General features: G+C 51.5%; 1 protein-coding gene across 1 annotated transcript in view; it reads right to left on the bottom strand.

Moving 5' to 3' along the window:
* The window catches only part of Kcnh4 (potassium channel, voltage gated eag related subfamily H, member 4), a 22,965-nt gene extending 6,814 nt beyond the window's left edge, over positions 1-16,151 (bottom strand). Inside the window, exons 1-11 of the mRNA XM_013037796.1 lie at positions 15,744-16,151; positions 13,577-13,810; positions 13,093-13,239; positions 12,860-12,987; positions 11,841-12,084; positions 11,375-11,532; positions 6,383-6,590; positions 4,435-4,629; positions 3,946-4,145; positions 2,033-2,282; positions 764-1,008 (exon numbers count right to left, since the gene is read on the bottom strand). Of these exons, the coding sequence (XP_012893250.1) occupies positions 764-1,008; positions 2,033-2,282; positions 3,946-4,145; positions 4,435-4,629; positions 6,383-6,590; positions 11,375-11,532; positions 11,841-12,084; positions 12,860-12,987; positions 13,093-13,239; positions 13,577-13,810; positions 15,744-15,819 (2,085 nt within the window). The 5' untranslated portion in view covers positions 15,820-16,151. The remainder of the gene's footprint in view (positions 1-763; positions 1,009-2,032; positions 2,283-3,945; positions 4,146-4,434; positions 4,630-6,382; positions 6,591-11,374; positions 11,533-11,840; positions 12,085-12,859; positions 12,988-13,092; positions 13,240-13,576; positions 13,811-15,743) is intronic.
* Between the last annotated feature and the right edge of the window lie 3,121 nt (positions 16,152-19,272).

The following is a 19,272-nucleotide window of genomic DNA, read 5'->3' on the forward strand; positions in this document are numbered from 1 at the left end:
AAAAAAAAAAAAAAAGTACCAAAAGAAAGGCCTAGTGTGTAAGGTACAGACCTGGCCCAGTCTAAAAACAAAGTGGGCCAGGAAACATGGGAACACCAGTGGAGAAGCAGCAGCTCTGGAGGTAATACTGGTCCAGAGAGACACCTGAAGGAATAGCAGCAGAGAGGTGCTGCTCCCAAACTGAGGATCCTCTGTAGGAGTCTAGAGTAGGGCTAGAGATACTCAACAAAACACATGGACAATGCCAGGCACTGGTGGCTTACACCTTTAATCCTAGCTACTCAGAAAGCTGAGAGCTGAGGATTGCTATTCAAAACAAGCCCAGGCAGAAAAGTTTGTTAGACTCTTATCTCTAATTAACCATTCAAAAACTGGAAGTGGCCTTGTGACTCAAAATGGTACAGTGCTGGCCTTGAACAAAAGAGCTCAGGAACAGTGTCCAGGCCCTGAGTTCAAGCCCCAAGACCAGCACAGAAAGAAAGGAAGAAAGAAAGAAAAAAAGAAAGAGAGAGAGAGAGAGGGAGGGAGGGAGGGAGGGAGGGAAGAAAGAAGGAATTATGGGCAGCACAGTAGAAGGTGCTGAGAGGTGATCTAGGGGCCAGGTAAGGCTACTGGGCAGTAGCACTGGAAAATGTCAAACACATAAGGAGGAGTGGAAAAGGGTGCCTGGGGTTACAGCTAGTGTTTTCAAGTGAATGGATATAAAGAAAGCTCTCTAGGGCCCTGGGAGGCAGGCAGTGAAGACCATAGGAGGTCTACATACATTGGCATCAGAGCCCTGGCGCAGGTTGAAGGTGAGGTCCCTGGGCAGGCCAGCCCGGAAAGCAGCCCCGTACTCAGGATACAACCGAAGGACCTCAGCCAGCCCTCTGCTGCTCAGCTGTTGAAGGCCACAGTAGGTCAGTGCTTTCACGTCTGCGCTGGTCTTCAGCACACAGCTGGGACCTAAGACTGACCCAGGTTCCTGGCCTGGCTCAGGGATGTCTGCCCCAATCAGGTCTCCCTTCCCTGTGGACAAAGGATAAGGACTGTGAGCTGAGACACTGGAACCAACAGAATATCAGTCTATGGATTCGGTGAATAGTCGGGTGTGTTTGAAGGATGGCGGACGTGGATCAAGGGGTTGATAAGAGAATTGAGGAATTTGAACAAGGCAAGTGGAGAATAGTTGCTGAACCTGTGAGACAATCAATGGAGGGAGCTGTTAGTAGAACTGGATGAATGATTGATCAATCAATTGGATAAGCAGTAAAAAATGGCCAGAGGAAGCTGGGCACTTTACTGCTCGCCAGTAATCCCAGCTACTTTAGGAAGTAAAGATAAGAGAATCTGCAGTGAAATCTTATCTCAAAAACAAATATAAACTGAACACTGGTGGCTCCTGCCTGTAATCCTAGCTATTTAGGAGGCTGAGATCTAAGGTTTGTGGTTCAAAGTCAGCCTGGGCAGGAAAGCCTGTGAAACTTATCTTCAATTGACCATAAAAAAGCCAGAAGCATAGGTGTGGCTCAAGTGGTAGAGAACTAGCTTTGAGTGAAAAAGCTAACTGACAGTGCCCAGGCTTTGAATTCAAGCCTCAATAGTGGCACAAAATGTGTGTGTGTGTGTGTGTGTGTGTGTGTGTGTGTGTGTGTGTGAAGTATTAGAGTGCTTGTCTAGCATACGTGAAGCCCTAAGTTCAATCCCTAAAGCTGCAAAAATAAACAAAGGAAGGAAAGAAGAAAAGAAGAAAGTCAGGCAGGCCCACCACAGGAGCAAGTTAAAGGGTAAAGTTCCAAGGAGTTTGGGCTTTTGGGAAAGGGTCAATGAAGTTGAGAGAGGATGAAATGGAGAGGATCAGTTAATTCAAGGGCCAGTCATTAGTAAAGAACTGTTGGGTTGAGGGATGGCCAAAGGGATGAATGAGTCACAGAGAATGCCCAAAAGAATGAACGGTAAAGGGACTATCCCTTGGGATCCACAGGGAATGTCCCATTCCTAGACCCAAGGCTAGTCCCAAGGCTCTGAGTAGTGTCAGTGCTGGGGTTCTCACCCAGGATAGCCAGCACCATGTTGTCTCGGAGCACCTCAAGTGAGCCGGAGCAGACGTAGTAGTGCGCCTGCAGTGCATCCCCACGTCGCAACAGATACTCGCCAGGAGCGCAAAAGGAGGTCTTGATGTGCAGGGAGAGGGCCCGCAGGCAGCCCCTGCTTGCTGCTCCAAACAGTGGCAGCTGCAGGATCTCACGATTCAGGTGCATAGCAATGTCGGCTCTCAGCTCGTCTGGGAAGTCACGCAGTAACTGCATAAGGGGCATAGGTCATTCCAGCCATCCCCCTGCAACTATTACTTAAACTCTCTCTAAGGCAAGGCAAAGGCACCCACTTGACCTTTGCTTTGAAGCCACCTATTCCAGACCTTCATCAAGACTTCTGTGGGTCTAAACCTCAATTTTGCTTCCCGAGTTGACCTCCCAAACTAAATTCTGGACAGAGTCTAGGTCTCCCATTTGTCCACGGCACCTGGCAACAAATACTAGTCACTCATAGCATGTTCTGGCCACACACCCTCATACAGTCAAGAGCTATCCCTGAGCTGGGCCACTGGTGGCTCACATTTGTAATCCTGGCTACTCAGAAGGCTGAGATCTGAGGATCAGGGTTTGAAACCAGCCCCAGGAAGGAAAGTCTGTGAGACTCTTATCTCCAATAAACCACCAAAAAAGCCAGAAGTGCATTTGTGATTCAAGTGGTAGAGTGCTAGCCATGAGTAAAAAGAAGCTCAGCAACAGTGCCCAGTCCCTGAGTTGAAGCCGTAGGACAGGCAAAAAGAAAGAAAGAAAGAAAGAAAGAAAAAAGCTTCTAAATTCCTGCAGGCTTTGAAAAATCCAATTCCTCTCTCCGGGCTTCTACATGTCCATTGTAAATGTAGGGTTACGGTAGTTCTTGAATATAACCAATGACCTCCTGAGGTCAAAGTGTTCATGTTTTCATACATTATGGAGCTTACTTCTCATTTTCCATTCTCTCTTCCATTGTAGCAACCAGTCCCTGATTTCCCCACTGCCAGCGAGTCCTCAGCCTCAATGCTGGGACTAGATTTCTATTTCCGATGACTTTGCTGTGCAACCTCCACTGGAGTCTCCCACATGCACCACACCCTCCTCATGGTCCAATCCTTAACACTCACCTCTGGCCCTAAGCCCAGAATCCCAACATGATGCTACTTTGCTACAATGAGGGCCCTGCTGCACCCACATCCCTCTACCATAGTCCTATTTACTGTGCAATTCTGTCTTCCTCTCACCATTCTGGAGTCTCTCTCAGGGCAGGAGTTAATTGTAACTATCTCCAAGCTCTCTGTCTCCCACAGAAGCTTGGCCTCCCACAGAAGCAGGTGCTCTGGCCATGGAGACAGAATGGGGATAGCATTAAGTTGGAAAGGGTTTGGGAGGAGAGGCACTGTGAAGATCAATTTGACAGAGAAACAGAGCCCCAGAGAGTGCAAGTCCAGACCTTTGCAACATTCACACTTTCAGCTTCCGTGTTCTGTGTCTCTGTGTGCACATACACGTGCACGTACTCACATGCCACTACCAGGACTTGAATTCAGAACCTGAGCACTGTTCCCTTAGCTTTTTTGCTCAAGGTTGGTGTTCTACCACTTGAGCCACAACTCCACTTTCAGCTTTCCCGCGGTTACTCAGAGAGAAGAGTCTCACAGACTTTCCAGCCTGGGCTGGCTTCGAATCACGATCCTTAAATCTCAGCCTTCTAAGTAGTTGGGATTACAGGCGTGGGTGAGCCACCAGCAGTAACAAAGAAAACAGGATTTGGATTTGAGAACCTCTCCTCCCCTGAGCCTCCTGATCCCTCATCCCAAACCCAGAGAGGCAGTGCGCAAGCCTCCCCTGCTGTGCTACCGCGTGTCTAGCTTGGGCGAGCCAGACAGGCCCTGCTCGTTACCTCGTTGGCATCGATGCCGCTGTTGACGGCCCACGTGGTCTGGAAGTACTCGAGCATGCGCTGTTTGAGCGGCCGGGGCAGGCGGTGCACGCGGATGAAGTCTTTGAGGTCCTTCATGCGGCTGTGGTAGAGCGAGCGGCGGGAGTACATGCGCTGGATGATGGCCGTCACGTTCCCAAACACCACGGCGTGCATCAGCGCTGCAGCAGTGGCAGTGGGCTGCGTGTCAGGGATGGCCACCCCCTCTGTCACCTCCCCTTGCCCTGCACCCACTCAGCCCTGGATGGATGTGGGTGGGTGGTTGGTGCTAAGAGTGAGTCCGCAGACCCCTGCGTGCTGCATTGGGGGTATTGGGGGGCAGGAAATAGGGGGTGATTCCCAGAGGGGCAGGCCCGTGCTGCTCCATGCACGCACGCGCGCGCGCGCACACACACGGTCATCCACTCGGGGGTCCCTTTCCCCCCTCGGGTGTGGCAGGCCTGGCCTCACCGCCTATGAGCATGGTGCAGATGGAAAAGATCTTTTCCGCATCCGTGTTGGCGCACACGTTGCCGAAGCCCACGCTGGTGAGGCTGCTGAGCGTGAAGTAGAGCGCAGCGATGTAGGCGCTGCGCCGGGACGGGCCGCCCGCCGAGCCGTTGACATAGGGCACTTCCAGGCGCTTGCCCAGCTCGTGCAGCCAGCCTGAGGGGGTGAGGGTAGAGGGAGCCCGAGCTGCACCAGCCATGGAGAACAGAGTTTCCCTGAGCTGCTGGTGCCTTGACCTTGGGCCAGTATTTACAAAGGGGAGGGAACGGCTTGCCAGGGCTGGCCCAGGAAATGGACAGCACAGCCCCCGCCTGGGCCTGGCCTCCGTCCACTGGTAACCTTTGCTGTTCAAGGCTACCCCCTCACACGGCTGACTCTACAGAGATCCCCTTCAACTCCTGCACGCAGGGAGGGGGATGGCATCTGATCCAGCCACATGCTCTCCCTGCGTGGGGAAAAATTTTCAATGCCCTAAGGAAAGAGTAATTAAATAAATGATTATAGATGGGAGGGGAGTTACTCAAGTATGAAAATCATAATAGGTTAGGCAAAACCATCCAGTTGACATTGGGGGTGGGGGAGAGGTTCTGGAGAGTTCCTTTAGGGCAGAGTATTTTAGTTGAATTTGCAAGGTTTTTTTTGTTTTTTGTTTTTTAACCTAAGTGAAGAAAATAGGGGAGGGGCTGGGAAGGTGGCTCCATGGTAGAGTGCTTGTCTTGCATGCATGAGGCCTTGGGTTCAATTCCTCAGTGCCACATGAGCAGAAAAAGCCAGAAGTGACGCTGTGGCTCAAGTGGTAGAGTGCTCGCCTTGAGCTGAAGAGCTCAGGAAAGCCCCCAGGCCCAGAGTTCAGGCCCCACGACCACCAAAAAGATAAAAGAAGATAGGGGAGAGTAGCTTGGCACATGTGGCTGATGCCTGTAACCTTAGCTACTCAGGAGGTTGAGATCTGAGAACCATGGTTCCAAGCCAACCTGGGCAGCAAAGTCCATGGGATTCCTCTCTCTAATCAGCCAGCAAAAAAGCCAGAAGTGGAGCTATGGCTCAAGTGGTGGAGCACCAGCTTTGAGTAAAAAAGCTAAGAGACAGAGCTCAGACCCTAGATTCATGCCTCAGTGCCAGCACCAAAAAAAAAAAAGAGAGAGAGAATAAAGGAAAGACATAAGGGAGGATACCAAGAAGGATTCCACAGTGAGAAAGAGGTACATCTGGGGTTCTGGATATAACTCAGCCAAAGCAACTTGGAGAAAAGGGGGCTGGGTTTTGGCATAGAGAAGGTACAAGTGGTAATAATTTTGAGGGCAGGGCAGAGCCACTGGAAGTGTCCAGGCAAGGGTGTGGCAGGTCAGTGTTGACTCTTGGGGGGGGCCAAGAATGAAGGCTACGATGAGAAGTTAAGTGGGGGTAAGGATGAGAAGGAAACAAGGAGATCAATGGAGCTCATAGCTGGAACTGGGGTGAGAGGGAGGTAGGGGGGACTTGGAAGGGGCCAGAGAACATTAGGAGAAGATGCCAGATCTGAGAGGTGATGGGCCAGGTTCTGGGGTCAAGAACAATTGTCTCCGGGATCTGATCTGCCTTCCCAGGAGACACTGAGGACCTGAAGCTGCTTTTGATCAGTAGCTCCATTCAATATGAATAAGGAGGATCTATCGAGGCTGACTGGGTGGGCCAAACTCTTTCTCACTTTTTATACAGGCAGCTTCCTGTGCCCACAGCACACCTTCCCCATCACTGCTGTGTTTTGATCTTCTGCTAGGCTATGAGGTTCCCCCCTCCCACAGCAAAGCCTGAGGCACAACATACACAGGTCATGCTTGTGAGATGCCTGGAGGAATGGGGGATGGGGGAAGAGTGAGTCCTGGATAGGTGGAGAGGTAGAAGTGAAAGGCTGGGGCTGGTGGCTCACCAATGTCCCAGAGCAGCGGGTCATTGGTCTCCATCTCCCGGCGCCCGATGACATACCAGATGCAGGCCATCCAGTGGGCAAGGAGTGCAAAGACGGACATGAGCAGCGTGAGCACCACAGCGCTGCACTGCGAGTACCGCTCCAGCTTCTGCAGCAGCCGCAGCAGCCGCAGCAGCCGCACGGTCTTTAGCAGGTGCACCAGTGAAGTCTGCAGAAGGATGGAGGAGGGAGGGGATGTCAGCAGGCACACCTCCTCAGAGCCCTCACCTATCACTGGCCCCTTCCCAAGTCCTTCCCACCAGACACCTTGGTACCAGGGGAGAAAGTACATCATTGATTGATTGACTGGGTTTGAACTCAGGCCTTCAAGCTCACTAAGCAGATTCTTCACCATTCGAGTCACGCCTCTAATTCTTTTTTCTTTTTGGTTGGTCATGGGGCCTGAACTCTGGGCCTGGGTGCTGTTCCTCAGCTCTTCAGCTCAAGGTTAGTGCTCTACCACTTGAGCCACAGTGCCACTTCTGGCTTTTCCTGCTTATATGGTACTGAGGAATCAAACCCAGGGCCTCAAAGTATGCAAGGCAAGCACTCTACCACTGAGCCACTTCCCAACCCCTGCTGTTTTTTTCTTTTTTTGGGGGGGTTATCAGTGGTGGGGCTTGAACTCTGAGCCTGGGGGCTGTCCCTCAGCTCTTCAGTTCAAGGCCAGTGCTCTACCACTTGAGTCACAATGCCACTTCTGGTTTTCTAGTGGTTAATTGGAGATCAAAATCTCACGGACTTTCCTGCCCGGGCTGGCTATGAACCATGATCCTCAGATCTCAGCTTCCTGATTAGGTAAGATTACAGGCATGAACCGCCGGCACCCAGCTTGCTTTAATTATTTTTCCAATAGGATCTCCGGTTTTTGCCTCAGCAGCCTGGACCACAGCGTCCTCTTTATGCCTCCCTGTTAGCAGGTTACAAGGGAGGAGTGTGCCATTATACTCAGATTTATTGTTGGAGATAGGATCTGGCTAACTTTTTGCCTGGGCTGGTCTCAAACCTCAGTCCTCTCAATCTTCACCTGGGTAGCTTGGATCTTCACACTCCACCACCAGCAGTCTGTAATCCTAGGTGTGGCTCAAGTAGTAGAGTGCCTGCCTAGCAATAAATAGTAAGGCCTCGAGTTGAAACTCTAGCACTGTATAACATTGATACTAAAGTTCAAAGGAAAAAACACAACTTTATGCCTTTGGTCCACTTATCATTCTGAATTTGCTGATAAATAAGGCGCAGCAAGGCTAATGACTTGCTCAACACCACAGACCAAGGAAACAATGAGGCTGCGACCCAAGTCTGAGCTGAGTGACACCGAAGTCTATTTAGGGCTACCTTGCCCCTTAGCACTGGAGGATAGTGCCAGGGAAAGTCCTGGCCAGAGTCAGAGAAAGAATGATTGGTTGAAAGCTCCATCTCAGAGCTCCAGAGCTCTAGGCACCATCAAGTAGTGATATCTGACATGGAAAAGCATGGTGAAATGGGAACAGGTAAGGGCTTAAGGACTAGGAGCTGGGCGCTGGTGGCTCACACCTGTAATCTTAGCTACTCAGGAGGCTGAGATCTGAGGATCCCGGTTTCAAGCTAGCCGAGGCAGAGAAGTCCGAGACTCTTATCTCCAGTTAACAAAAATAAAAAAAAATTACCAAAAATTCAGAAGTGGAAGTATAGTTCAAGTGATAGAGTGGCAATTAAAAAGCCACGCTAGAGCATGAGGCCCTAATAGGTGTTCAATGTCAGTACCTGTCGAGGGGGGGGGACTTCTAAACCCCAGTACCTGGCACAAAAGAGAGAAAGAGATAGATGATAGATAGATAGATAGAGTAAGCTAGAGAGAGAGAGAGGAAGACAGAGAGAGAGAAAGAGAGAGAGAAGTTATATGGATCAGCTACAGATGGGAAAGAGAGCAGGGCCTGAGGTCAGCTGGACACCTGGACTGAGCTAGCCATTGATAATGGGGGCAATGAATCCGATAAACATTCACTGATATGACCTCAACTTGTTTTTGTTTTTGCTTTTTTAATTTTGCCAGTACTGCGGTTTGAACTCTGGGCCAGGTGCTGTCCCTGAGCCTCTTTGTCCTCCAGGATAGCTCTTTACCACTTGAGCCACAGCACCACTTCTGGCATTTTCTGAGTAATTCATTGGAGATAAGAGTCTCATCAACTTTTCTGCCTGGGTTGGCTTTGAGCCGATATCTTCGGATCTCAGTCTCCTGAGTAGCTAGGATTACAGGTGTGAGCCACTGGTGACTTTTTTTTTTCTTTTTGGTCAGGCTGGGGATGGAGCCAGGGCCACACTTGTGCTATACAAGTACTCTATGGCTAAGCTCCTTTCTCAACACTGCTTTTTTCACTGTGATTAACATTTCAATCCATTGTGATTGAATTCATTGTAATTACCCCCCACCTCCACCCCCAACCCTGGAGATAAGGTGCAGGTTTTCTGAGAGGAAACTTGCTTTCTGAGTAGGAACTAGGACTGGAGAGTCTGATACCCCCGGATCCCCTCGCAGGAGCCTCCAGGATGCTCCCTGAAGTCTTGGCCCACACTGTTGAATCACGTCATTCAAGTATTTTCCAACTTGAGGTAAAGGAAGACCTGGTTCTCCCAGATCCTCTCAAAGACTTCTATCTACCCCTGCCCCCAGAATTCCTGACTTCAAACCTGAGTCCCTGGAACTACCCCTGAGTCATCTAGCCTCGACCCTACACCTTTAAGGACCCTCCTCTTATTCTTGGGCCATAATGTTCTTGGCCTGGTTTGCAGCTCCATTCCTCCTCTCTATTCTTTTTTTTGGGGGGTCCAGTCGTGGGGCCTGAACTCTGGGCCTGGGCGCTGTCCCTCAGCTCTTCAGCTCAAGGCTAGCGCTCTAACCACTTGAGTCACAGCGCCACCTCCGGCTACTTTCTTTTTGCTTATGTGGTGCTGAGGAATCGAACCCAGGGCCTCAAGCATGCAAGGCAAGCACTCTACCACTGAGCCACCTTCCCAGCCCCCTCCTCTCTATTCTTTCTACTCATCCCCCACTCCCAAAAAAATGCTCCTCATCTCCTCTAAGCCATCCATTTGAGTGCCCTAGTTACCTGGGAAGCAAGTGGTACCTTTGCAAGAACACACTAGACTACTGCCCAGTGCCAGTGGCACACTCCTTAACTTACTCAGGAGGCTGAGATCTGAGGATCATGATTTGAAGCAGTCTGTGAGACTCTTATTTCTAATGAACCAGCAAAGAGCCAGAAGTAGCAACGTGACTCAAATGGTGGAACACTAGCTTTGATAAGGGATAATGCTCAGGCCCTGAGTTCAAGCCCTAGTACCAGCATGAAGAAGAGAGAAGGGAGAAGAGGAGGAAGAGGAGGAGGAAGAAGAAGAGGAATTAGAGACCTGGTCCTAATCTGCCTGCTACTGCCTATTGTGTACCTTCAGCAACTCTCTTAACCTCTCTGAGCCTCTGCGTCAACTTCTGAAAAAGAAGGGTAAGACGATCTTCCCTGAAGGGCTTCCGAGAGGCATCTATGTGATGAGAAGTCTGGAAGTATAGTAGTGAACTGTCAAGTGCTCCCAAAGTTGCCAGCTGAGGGGCTACCTGAGAGGAAGGCAGGGAGCTCTCTGCAACTCCTCCTCTCTTTCAAGACCAGCTGCCAGGCTGACTCTGCCAATGGCACAAATGCATCGCTGCACACCTAGGTAGGAGTAGGGAGGCCTACTTGGAGTGGCCAGAGCTAGGACTTACACACATGCACGTGTGTAGGAGCATGCACACACGTGTGCACAGCCAGGAGAAGAGGCCCACAGCCCGTTGGCGGCTAGTTAAATCCGGCTGCGTGTAGGTGGTTGCCTGCTATAGCTGAGTGCAGCGCAGAGAGCACACAGGGAAACTGCTCCCCACCGCCCCTCCCAGCAGCCAACGGAGCCTCGGGACAAGGGTGGTCCTGCCTCTCCCTGGATTGGTGCCACATTCAGGGCATCTCCAGGTAGTCCCAAGAATCCTCTACCTCTAAATCTACCTGTAGCCTCTATGCCCCAGGCTTGATTTACTACACTTCCTCCAATACCACTCTATTGTGTGTGTGTGTGTGTGTGTGTGTGTGTGTTTGTGTGCACATGCAAGTGTGTGAATGTGTATGCCAGTAGTGGGGCTTGAACTCAAGGTCTGTGCTATTCTTAAGCCCTACCACTTGAGCCATACAGCTCCACTTCCAGCTTTTGGGTTGTTAGCTGAAAATATGGGTCTTAGGGACTTTCCTGCCCAGGCTGTCTTCAAACCATAATCTTCACATCTAAACCTCCTGAGTAGCTAGGATTACAAGTGTGAGCCATGAGCACCCAGCTTGCCGTTATCTCTTGCAAGCCAAATCCTATTCACCATTTAAGGTCTCGCTCTATTCTTGCCTCCACCAGGAACACTTTCTTCCCAGGATACTCTAGCCTCTGCCCAACAGAGATGCTTCTACTCCTAGGTGCTGGCCCCACTGCCCACATACTCTCCTATTCAAGGTCAGCCCAGTCCCTGGGTCCCATTTTCAGCTCCCATTCAGTGTGTCTGTTGGAGTTCCTACCTCCCTCACTAATTTAGAGGTTTCAAGGCCGAATCTCTGTCTCTTACCACCCCTCCCCACCTCCCCACAGTGACCATGCCCTACATACTGCTTTGCAGACAGCTAAATGCTCATCGGTTGTTTGTTAAATAAAAATGTGAAAAGTACCCCTCATCTGGCATCAGACCAATACCGCCCTGGTAGCCATAGTTAGCTTTTCATTTATCTCAGCTTCCTTCAAAGATAGTGAGCTGAGCTCTCCAACAGCACAGATTCTTCCTGGACTGTGCCAGATAAGTATCCGCAGCTGGGTTGATGGGAAAGATTGCAACTGGACTTGGTCCTCTAATGGGAGATGATGCTGTGCAGAAGTTCCAAGGCTAAGGCCCAGGGCCTGATAGAAGTCACTCACCACAGTGATGTTGAAGATGTAAAGCAGGTCAAAGGGCAGAGCAGCAATGAGATCCACGAAGAACCAAGTGGCCAGATAGTGCAGGCCAATAGAACGAGGGGCAGAAACCACTTGACCAGATTGGGACACATAGGTGGTGCGGAAGTTCAGGATGATATCTGAGGGTGCAGAAAGTTGTTACGAGGGAGTCTTGGCCTAGGAACTTGGGCCGGGGAGCTAATGAGACTTGAACAGTCACAAGGCAAGAATGGGGAAAGATTAGGCAGTGGCTGGTCTGGAGGAAGGAGAGGCCACAGACTGCAGGGGGCACAGCACATAGCCCATGGGAGTTAACACAGAAAAAAATGGGGCCAAGTTCTTTATAACCAAAATGCAGCAAGGCTTGACGTCAGTAAGCCCCCCACCCCCACCCCGGGCCCGTCACCAACAGCCCACCCTCTAGGATCAGTGGGGCAGAGGGTCTGACCCAAAATGAAGAGCATCTCCACGGCAATGTCGCTGACAAGGGTGTGTCGAGAAGCGATGGGGGTGTCATCATCACCAGAGAAGCAGACATTGTAGGGGACAGTGACCGCAACGTAGAAGGTGGCGAGGAGGATGAGGCCATCCCAGATGGCTTTGGGGACGCTGTAGTGGAGGAGGAGGCAGCGGGACCCCCCCACGGAGGCCACCTTGTACTCAGGCACTGATGGTTTTGGCTCAAACACGTTCTAAAGGGAGAGGGGTTGTGGTTGGGGACACTTGGGGGAAAGATGAGTCGAGGCTGGGGGAAAGGAGAGAGGCAAGGGATGGGGAAAAGTGGCCACTATTAGGGTGGCCATGAGAGGGGATAGAAGGTATGGGATAGGGGTTCAGAGGTGGGCGCTTAATGCTCTCTTCCTTCTGCCCAACTTCCTCCCAGGTCCTCTTTTCAACCAATTCTGGTTTTTTTGGGGGGGTGGGGTAGGAGGCGGCATGCATTTGTAAGAATTGACCCTCATCCTACTTGAGAAGAAAATTATGATATACCAGATGCATACCCTGGCTTGAATTCCTCATGGGTTCTGAGCCCTAATGGCAGATGGGAAAGCTACAACCACCTGCCCTATTTGCTGTGGTCCTCACAGACTACACAAAAGGCTGGACACTCCATCCTCTGGCTTTGTCAGGATGCACACAGGATGACATACAAGGCAAGGTACTATGTCTGTAATGGGGGCTTTCTTCCTAGGACTGTAATAGCTTATGATTTCACCCTCATGATATAACCCTAGCACTCAAGGCTAGGTGGTATAAGTGCTGCTAGAATCCCACCTCTGAGATATCACCAGGGCAACGTCAGTCAGGGAGACAGGAATGGAGGAGGCATGAGAGATACATAGTGGATGGAGGAACAAGCCTACAGAGGAGATGGGGCAGAGAGGGTAAAACAGGAAGATAGTAGCAGGGACTTTAGGCTGGAGAACTTGGGGGATGGGGACATTTAGATGAGGATGTCAGACTCACATTATTAGTCTTCATGTTTCTCTGGTTCCGGCGACTAAAGTGGCCAGACAGTCGGTGTAGAACAGTACGACTCTGTCTCCTGGTGGAGCGAAGTTTTGAAGTGGCTCCTCTCCTGCCAAGGGAGTTTTCTGTTGGAAGGCAGGGTACAGAGTTACGTGAGGAGATACCCTATGAAGCCGGGAGGGGAGAGGAATCTCATGTGACCTGGAACAAAGACATCAACTTGCATTTACCATGATTACTGTCCCCATGGACTCCTGAGGGACCCAGTCCTGGGCCTGTACTCTGAGTGATGTCCTTAAAGGAAAAGAGGAACAGCACCACCTCCCCCATCTCATTCTTGATGGGCATCATGTCCAGGAGGCACCAAAAGGCTGAGCCTGTGAGTATGGAAAGAGAGAGAAAGAGAGGAAGAGGGAGGAAGGTAAGCAGCTTCTTGCATGACTTTCTCCCTGGTCCCCTTTGGTTGCTGGTTATAGTCAAAGACCTTGGCAAATGTTTCCAGCTGAAAGGAACCAGAGATTTTTTGTCAGCTGATTCATTTTCTAGATGGAGAAACAGAAGTCCAGGGAGTGTCAGGGATGCATTCAGTCCCACAATCAGCATGTGGCAGTATGGAAGGAGACATCCAGGCTTCTACTATACCCAACAGACTCTGGGGAAGGCTTGGGACCTGAGGTTTGAGCACGGCTGTGGGGGCTGATCAAGGTCCCTCACCATCCTTGCGGTAGAAACAGATTTCAGCCCGGTGCTCTTGGTGACCCTCCAGGGCTTTGTGCAGCCGCTGCAGAGCAGGCTCACTGGTCTCTGGGCCATAGAGAAATCGGCAGCTGCAGGTTTTTTGCATGACCTCAGTGCGGCCGTAGCCAGTGAGCTCACAGAAGCCGTCAGAGCAGTAAACGATAGGAAAACCTCGTGGACCCTGCGCGTTGGCCAGTAAGAAGTTGCTGTCTGTAGGAAGAAGAGGTCAAGGTCAGCTCCAAGCTAGGAGGGGAGCTAGCTTCCAAGTGGGCAGCACTCCCCCAAGTTGTGGTGAGAAGGAGTATAGCTAGAAGCTTTCCAGGCTTCTCTGTGGGTCCTGATTCCCTTCAAGAATATTCTGAAATGGAGACCAGAAAGAAAGCAAAGGGATAAGGAATCAAAACTGGCCTAAAGAGGCAGAAACTACTGGAGGATTGGAGAAGCAGCCAAGGGTCCAACCTCTCCCTTCAACGGATGAGCTGTGGTTGCAGGAGGTGGCAGAGCACTATAAGAGCATGGACTCCAGCACCCTCCCCTGCCACTGACCTTGCCCAAGTTAGTAACCTTTCCTGAGCCTTGGCTTCCTTATCTGCAAAGTGGTGCACAGTGTGCCTTCTTCTCAGGGTTGCTATAGCTGCATCAGTTAACTTGGGGAGAACAAATCTTGGCACTTGGTAAATGCTACTCTGAGCAGGTGAGAGGATTTCCCCCACCTTTGCTCAGCTTTGGAAGCATATCTATAGACACCATCCTGTCATCTTGTTATAGTGAGCAGGGCAAAGATTCTGCTGACATCATACTCTTTTTCTGAAATTTTCCAAAGTCACAATTTCCTTAGTGTCAGGGGGTTGAGGGGGTGGGGGAAATCATGCAGAGAGAGTGTCCTCATGCTTGCCTTCCAGGAAAAAATTCCACCCATTAGCATTCCTTTGGCTGTTTTCAGCGGATCTATCCCTAGCGTTCAGTGTCAAACTGGGGAAGGATTGGGGGCAGGGGTTGGGGTGGGATCTAGCAACTCCTAGCACAGCACTGGAACTTGAGCTGGCTCCCCTTATCTCCAATAAGTGTGTGTGTGGGGGGGGGGAGTGTCATCCAGTCTCAGTTGAGGAATGGGGTCTGAGATACAACCAGCCCTGAGATCCTAGGACTGTTAGGGGGTCAGGGGGACTGGTGGGGACACTGGAGGTACCTGGGAGAGACTGGGCCCTGGGCGCAGCCTACTTCTTCCATCCCAGGGCCGTTGCCTCGGTGATTGGCGCTATGGAAACAGGGGAGGTGTGAGGAGGAGGGGAGAGGCGGGTAAGGCCCTGGCGGCTCAGTTTCCGCCCTCAGCTACGGTTCCCCCACCCTCCTGATCCCGGCCAGAATTCCCAAAGGGGTGTGGGGGTGTGGGGGTGGGGGTTAGGAGAAAGATCTCTAAGCTCCAGAGTAGGCAGCAAGAATGGAAGGAGAAGAGGCCGAGGAGTAATGAGGCTGTCCAAGGTGCTGAACCCGGGACCTGAGCTCGGGTGGGTGAACAAGGAGTTCCCTCCCTCTCCAAACTGCACCTTCGTGACACCTCACGATTTAGGGGCGCGTGATGTTTATCCAAGCTAGGTCCTGCCAAAGTTCGATTTTCCTTTCTTTTCTTTTTATTTATTTTACTCCTTCCCCCCACCCCAACGCCGAAAGAAGAAGAAGCTGGAGTCATCTGGGACTAGTTGACCCCAAATGCCCGGCCCCTGATCCCACCTCCGTGTCCCCATAACGCCCCCCCACACACACCATGCACGCCCCCAGCACAACTCTGTCCCGGAGTGGGTGGCTCCCCGGACCCCTCCTCGGTTTTGCCGCACAAAGAGCCTCTTCTGCCGGGAGTCACACCCCCTGCCACCCCCGCCCCGCCCGCCCCCCAGCGTTCGGGGTCCTTTCCCCTCCTCCCCTGCCCGCGAGTGCGGAGGGGGGGGGTTCTTCACCACCGCGGCTGCTGCTGCGGGAGTTCGGAGACCTGCAATTCCAACCCTTCTTCTTCAGATCCCACCTCATCCAGGAGACCTCGACCCGGCCCTCGGAAGACTTGACATCTCGCTTCCCACCCCCCCCCCCCCCCCCCCCCCCCATCTCGAACCCCTCGCTCCCCCCTCCAGCCTTGCGCCCCACTCACGCGTGCCGTCAAAACGGGTGGCGATGGTATCCAGGAAGGTGTTTTGCGGGGCCAGCAACCCCTTCATGACAGGCATGGCCCCGGGACGCGGGTTCGAGGGGCTGCGCGGCGGAGGAGCGGTCAGCGGGGCCGGGCTGGAGGGGGCGTGCTGCCCGCGGGGCCCGGGCGCCCCATGCGCCCGCCTGCCTCCTCCCCTCCCTCTCCCACCGCGCTGCCTCTCGGCTCTGAACCCCGGAGCTCTTGGCTCCACTCGGCACCGCCTCCGTCACCCCCCCCCTCCCCACGGGTCAGGTTCTTCCCTGAGGGTTCGGCCCGCGCCCGCCACGTGGCCCCTCACGGGGAGGGGCCGCCAGAGACTCCCGCACCCCTCTCCGCAGCCCTCCTCCCTCCCGCTGGGGAGCGGCCCACGCGTGTCTCTTGGGGAAAAGAGACTTGAAGACACGCCCACCTGGAGGTGGGGCTTGTCTGGAAGACACGCCCCCCGTCCAGGGTGGCCACGCCCCCGCGCGTGGTTCCCTGGCTGCTCCTGTGGCTCCACCCCACGGGTTTCCCCCGCGCGGCCCACGCTGGGGCTGGTGTCTGGTTCACAGTGCCGCCTGCTGGAGTTGGCATGTTTGCAGCGTCCCTGTGTGATAGAGCCAGGGTTCAGAGCCTAGTTTTTTTGTGGATTAGGAGTTAAAGATGTGAAGTTTTCATTTGTCCAGAAACAAATGGACTCATTCATTACCTGACTGTCATCACCTTTATAATAAAAATAAAAAATAAAAATGTATTTCAAAAAATGTGAAGTCGGGCTGGGAAGGTGGCTCAGTGGTAGAGTGCTTGCCTTGCATGCAGGAGGCCCTGGATTCTATTATTCAGCACCACATAAGCAGAAAAAGCCAGAAGTAGCGCTGTGACTCAAGTGATAGAGCGCTAGCCTTGAGCTGAAGAGCTGAGGGATAGCATCTAGGCCCAGAGTTCAGGCTCCACAACCAACCAAAGCAAAAACAAAAACAAAAAAAGTAAAATCTTAGAAGCCCAGCTTCCCCCAGGAAGTAAGCCCCACTAAGTCTTGTCTTCTCTCTCTTTGCTGAGGATACCAGCTAAACTCTAATGAACCCAGCAGGTCAGACTCAGGTCTGGACATGAACTGTGTGACAGCCTTTCCCAGACTAATTTTCCTTATCTGTAAAATGGAGCTAGCAACTACCTCATGCAATTATTGAGAGAATTATGTAGTCTTTCTCTTTCTTTTTCTTTTTGTTAATTTTTGTCAGTCATGGGGCTTAAACCCAGGGCCTGGGTTCTGTTCCTGAACTCTTTCTTTTGCTCAAGGCTAGTGAGCTACCACTTTGAACCACAGCGCCACTTCTGGTTTTCTGGTGGTGAATTGAAGATAAGATAAAGAGTCTCATGGACTTTCCTGCCTAGGTTGGCTTTGAACCATGACCCTCAGATCTCAGCCTCCTGAGCATTTAGGATTATAGGCATGGGCCACTGACACCTGGCTTTAGTCATTTGTGTGTGTGTGTGTGTGTGTGTGTGTGTGTGTGTGTGTGCCATACTGGGGCTTGAATTCGGGGCTTTGGGAATATCTGTTAGGTTTTTCCACTCAAGGATCGCACTCTTCCACTTGAAGCACAGCTCCACTTCCAGTTTTTGAGTGGTTAATTGGAGATAAGAGTCACAGGCATTCCAACCCAGGCTGGCTTTGAACTGTGATTCTCAGACCTTAGCCTGCTGAGTAGCTAGAATTTCAGGCCTGAGCCACCAGAGTCCAGCCCCCTTTTAATTTTCATTATTATTAATTTTTTGTATGTTCCAGTAATGGGGCTTGAACTCAGTGCCTAAATTCTGTCCCTTAGTTGTTTTTTTTTTTTTAACTAAAGCTGGTGTTCTACCACTTGGGACAGTCTTCCACTTCCAGCTTTTTGGTGGTTAACTGGGAATAAGAGTCTCTTACTCTTGTCTGTCCAGACTTCAGACCACAATCCTCAAATTTCAGCCTTCTGAGTAGCTGATTACAGGTGTTGAGCTACCAGTGCCCAGCTAAGATCAGATTCTGAATGTCAATATAGGCATTTTGGCAGGAATGCCAATTAAATTTCTAGTGTCTTTGACTATAGTTACAGAAAAGTCTTGTCCCATTGCTGCTTAAGAACCCCCAACCCCCCATACACCATTGTTACAGAATGAAGGGCAGTGTGATAATTGATTACAACCTTCACAATCCAGGTTGTGCCAACTCATCCCAGGGACTCATTTTCAGAAGCATTTCTACTCCTCATCCCTATACCTCACACTGCAATCCCTCTGGGAGATACAAGCTCGTATGCCCTGTCTTTGGGCAGGTTAGACTCTCAGCTCTATCCTCTGCAAGCCTTCTTTTTGTTTTTGTTTTTTTTTTGTTTGTTTTTTGCCGGTCATGGGGCCTGAACTCTGGGTCTGGGCGCTGTCCCTTAGCTCTTCAGCTCAAGGTTAGTGCTCTACCACTGGAGCCACAGCGCCGCTTCCGGCTTTTTCTGTTTATGTGGTGCTGAGGAATCGAACCCAGGGCCTCATGCTTGCAAGGCAAGCACTCTACCACTGAGCTACCTTCCCAGCCCTGTCTGCAAGCCTTCTTAACTTGCTTCCTCCTCCTCCTCCTCCTCCTCCTCCTCCTCCTCCTCCTCTCCTCCTCCCCCCCCCAGCCTTTTTTACTCAAGGCTAGCCAAGCTCCATTTCCAGCTTTTGGGGTAGTTAATTGGAAATGTCTTACAAGCTTTCTTACCTGGGCAGTCTTTGAACATTGATCCTATGATTACAGGTGTGAGCCACCTGTGCCTGGCGATGCTTTGATTTCTCCCTCGGGTCATGAGATAGTCTGCAGAGCAATGTGGGGGCATGGCTGTCCCATGTCCTCCCCAACTAAGCATGCATCTGTGCAGCTAGCCCTGCACTCCAGGGCTTTGCAGATGGTCCCACCAGATGGTTCAGACCAGATGGTTTATGGGGCTTGAACTCTGGGCCTGGGCGCTGTCCCTCAGCTCTTCAGCTCAAGGCAAACGCTCTACCACTTGAGCCACAGTGCCATTTCTGGTTTTCTGATGGTTTATTGGTGATGAATCTCACCGACTTTCCGGCCCGGGCTGGCTTTGAACCTCGATCCTCAGATCTCAGCCTCCTGAGAAACTGGGATTACAAGTGTGAGCCACCAGCGCCCGGCTGTTTCAGACTTCTGACAAGCTAGACTACCAGGCCTTTAGCTTCTTTAAAATGCTCCCTGAGCAAGGGAAGGGGCGGCATCAAAAAAGAAATGTACTCTTTATCATCTGTAACTGTAACACCTCTGTACATCACCTTTATAATGACAATAAAACGTTTTAAAATATAAAAAAGATGCCCTGGCGCCCCCTGGAAGGCGCCGGTGGGGGGGGGGGGCGACACACTGTAACAAAGTCCAGTCACACGAACAGAGAGTCGTCTTTATTGCCTTTTTACTAGGGACTGACACCGGCGAGCAAAAGGGAGAAGACAGGACCCGAACAGGGACAGGAGAGAGAAGGGT

This window comes from Dipodomys ordii, unplaced genomic scaffold (genome assembly GCF_000151885.1).
Source record: "Dipodomys ordii isolate 6190 unplaced genomic scaffold, Dord_2.0 Scaffold7, whole genome shotgun sequence".
NCBI lineage: Eukaryota > Metazoa > Chordata > Mammalia > Rodentia > Heteromyidae > Dipodomys > Dipodomys ordii.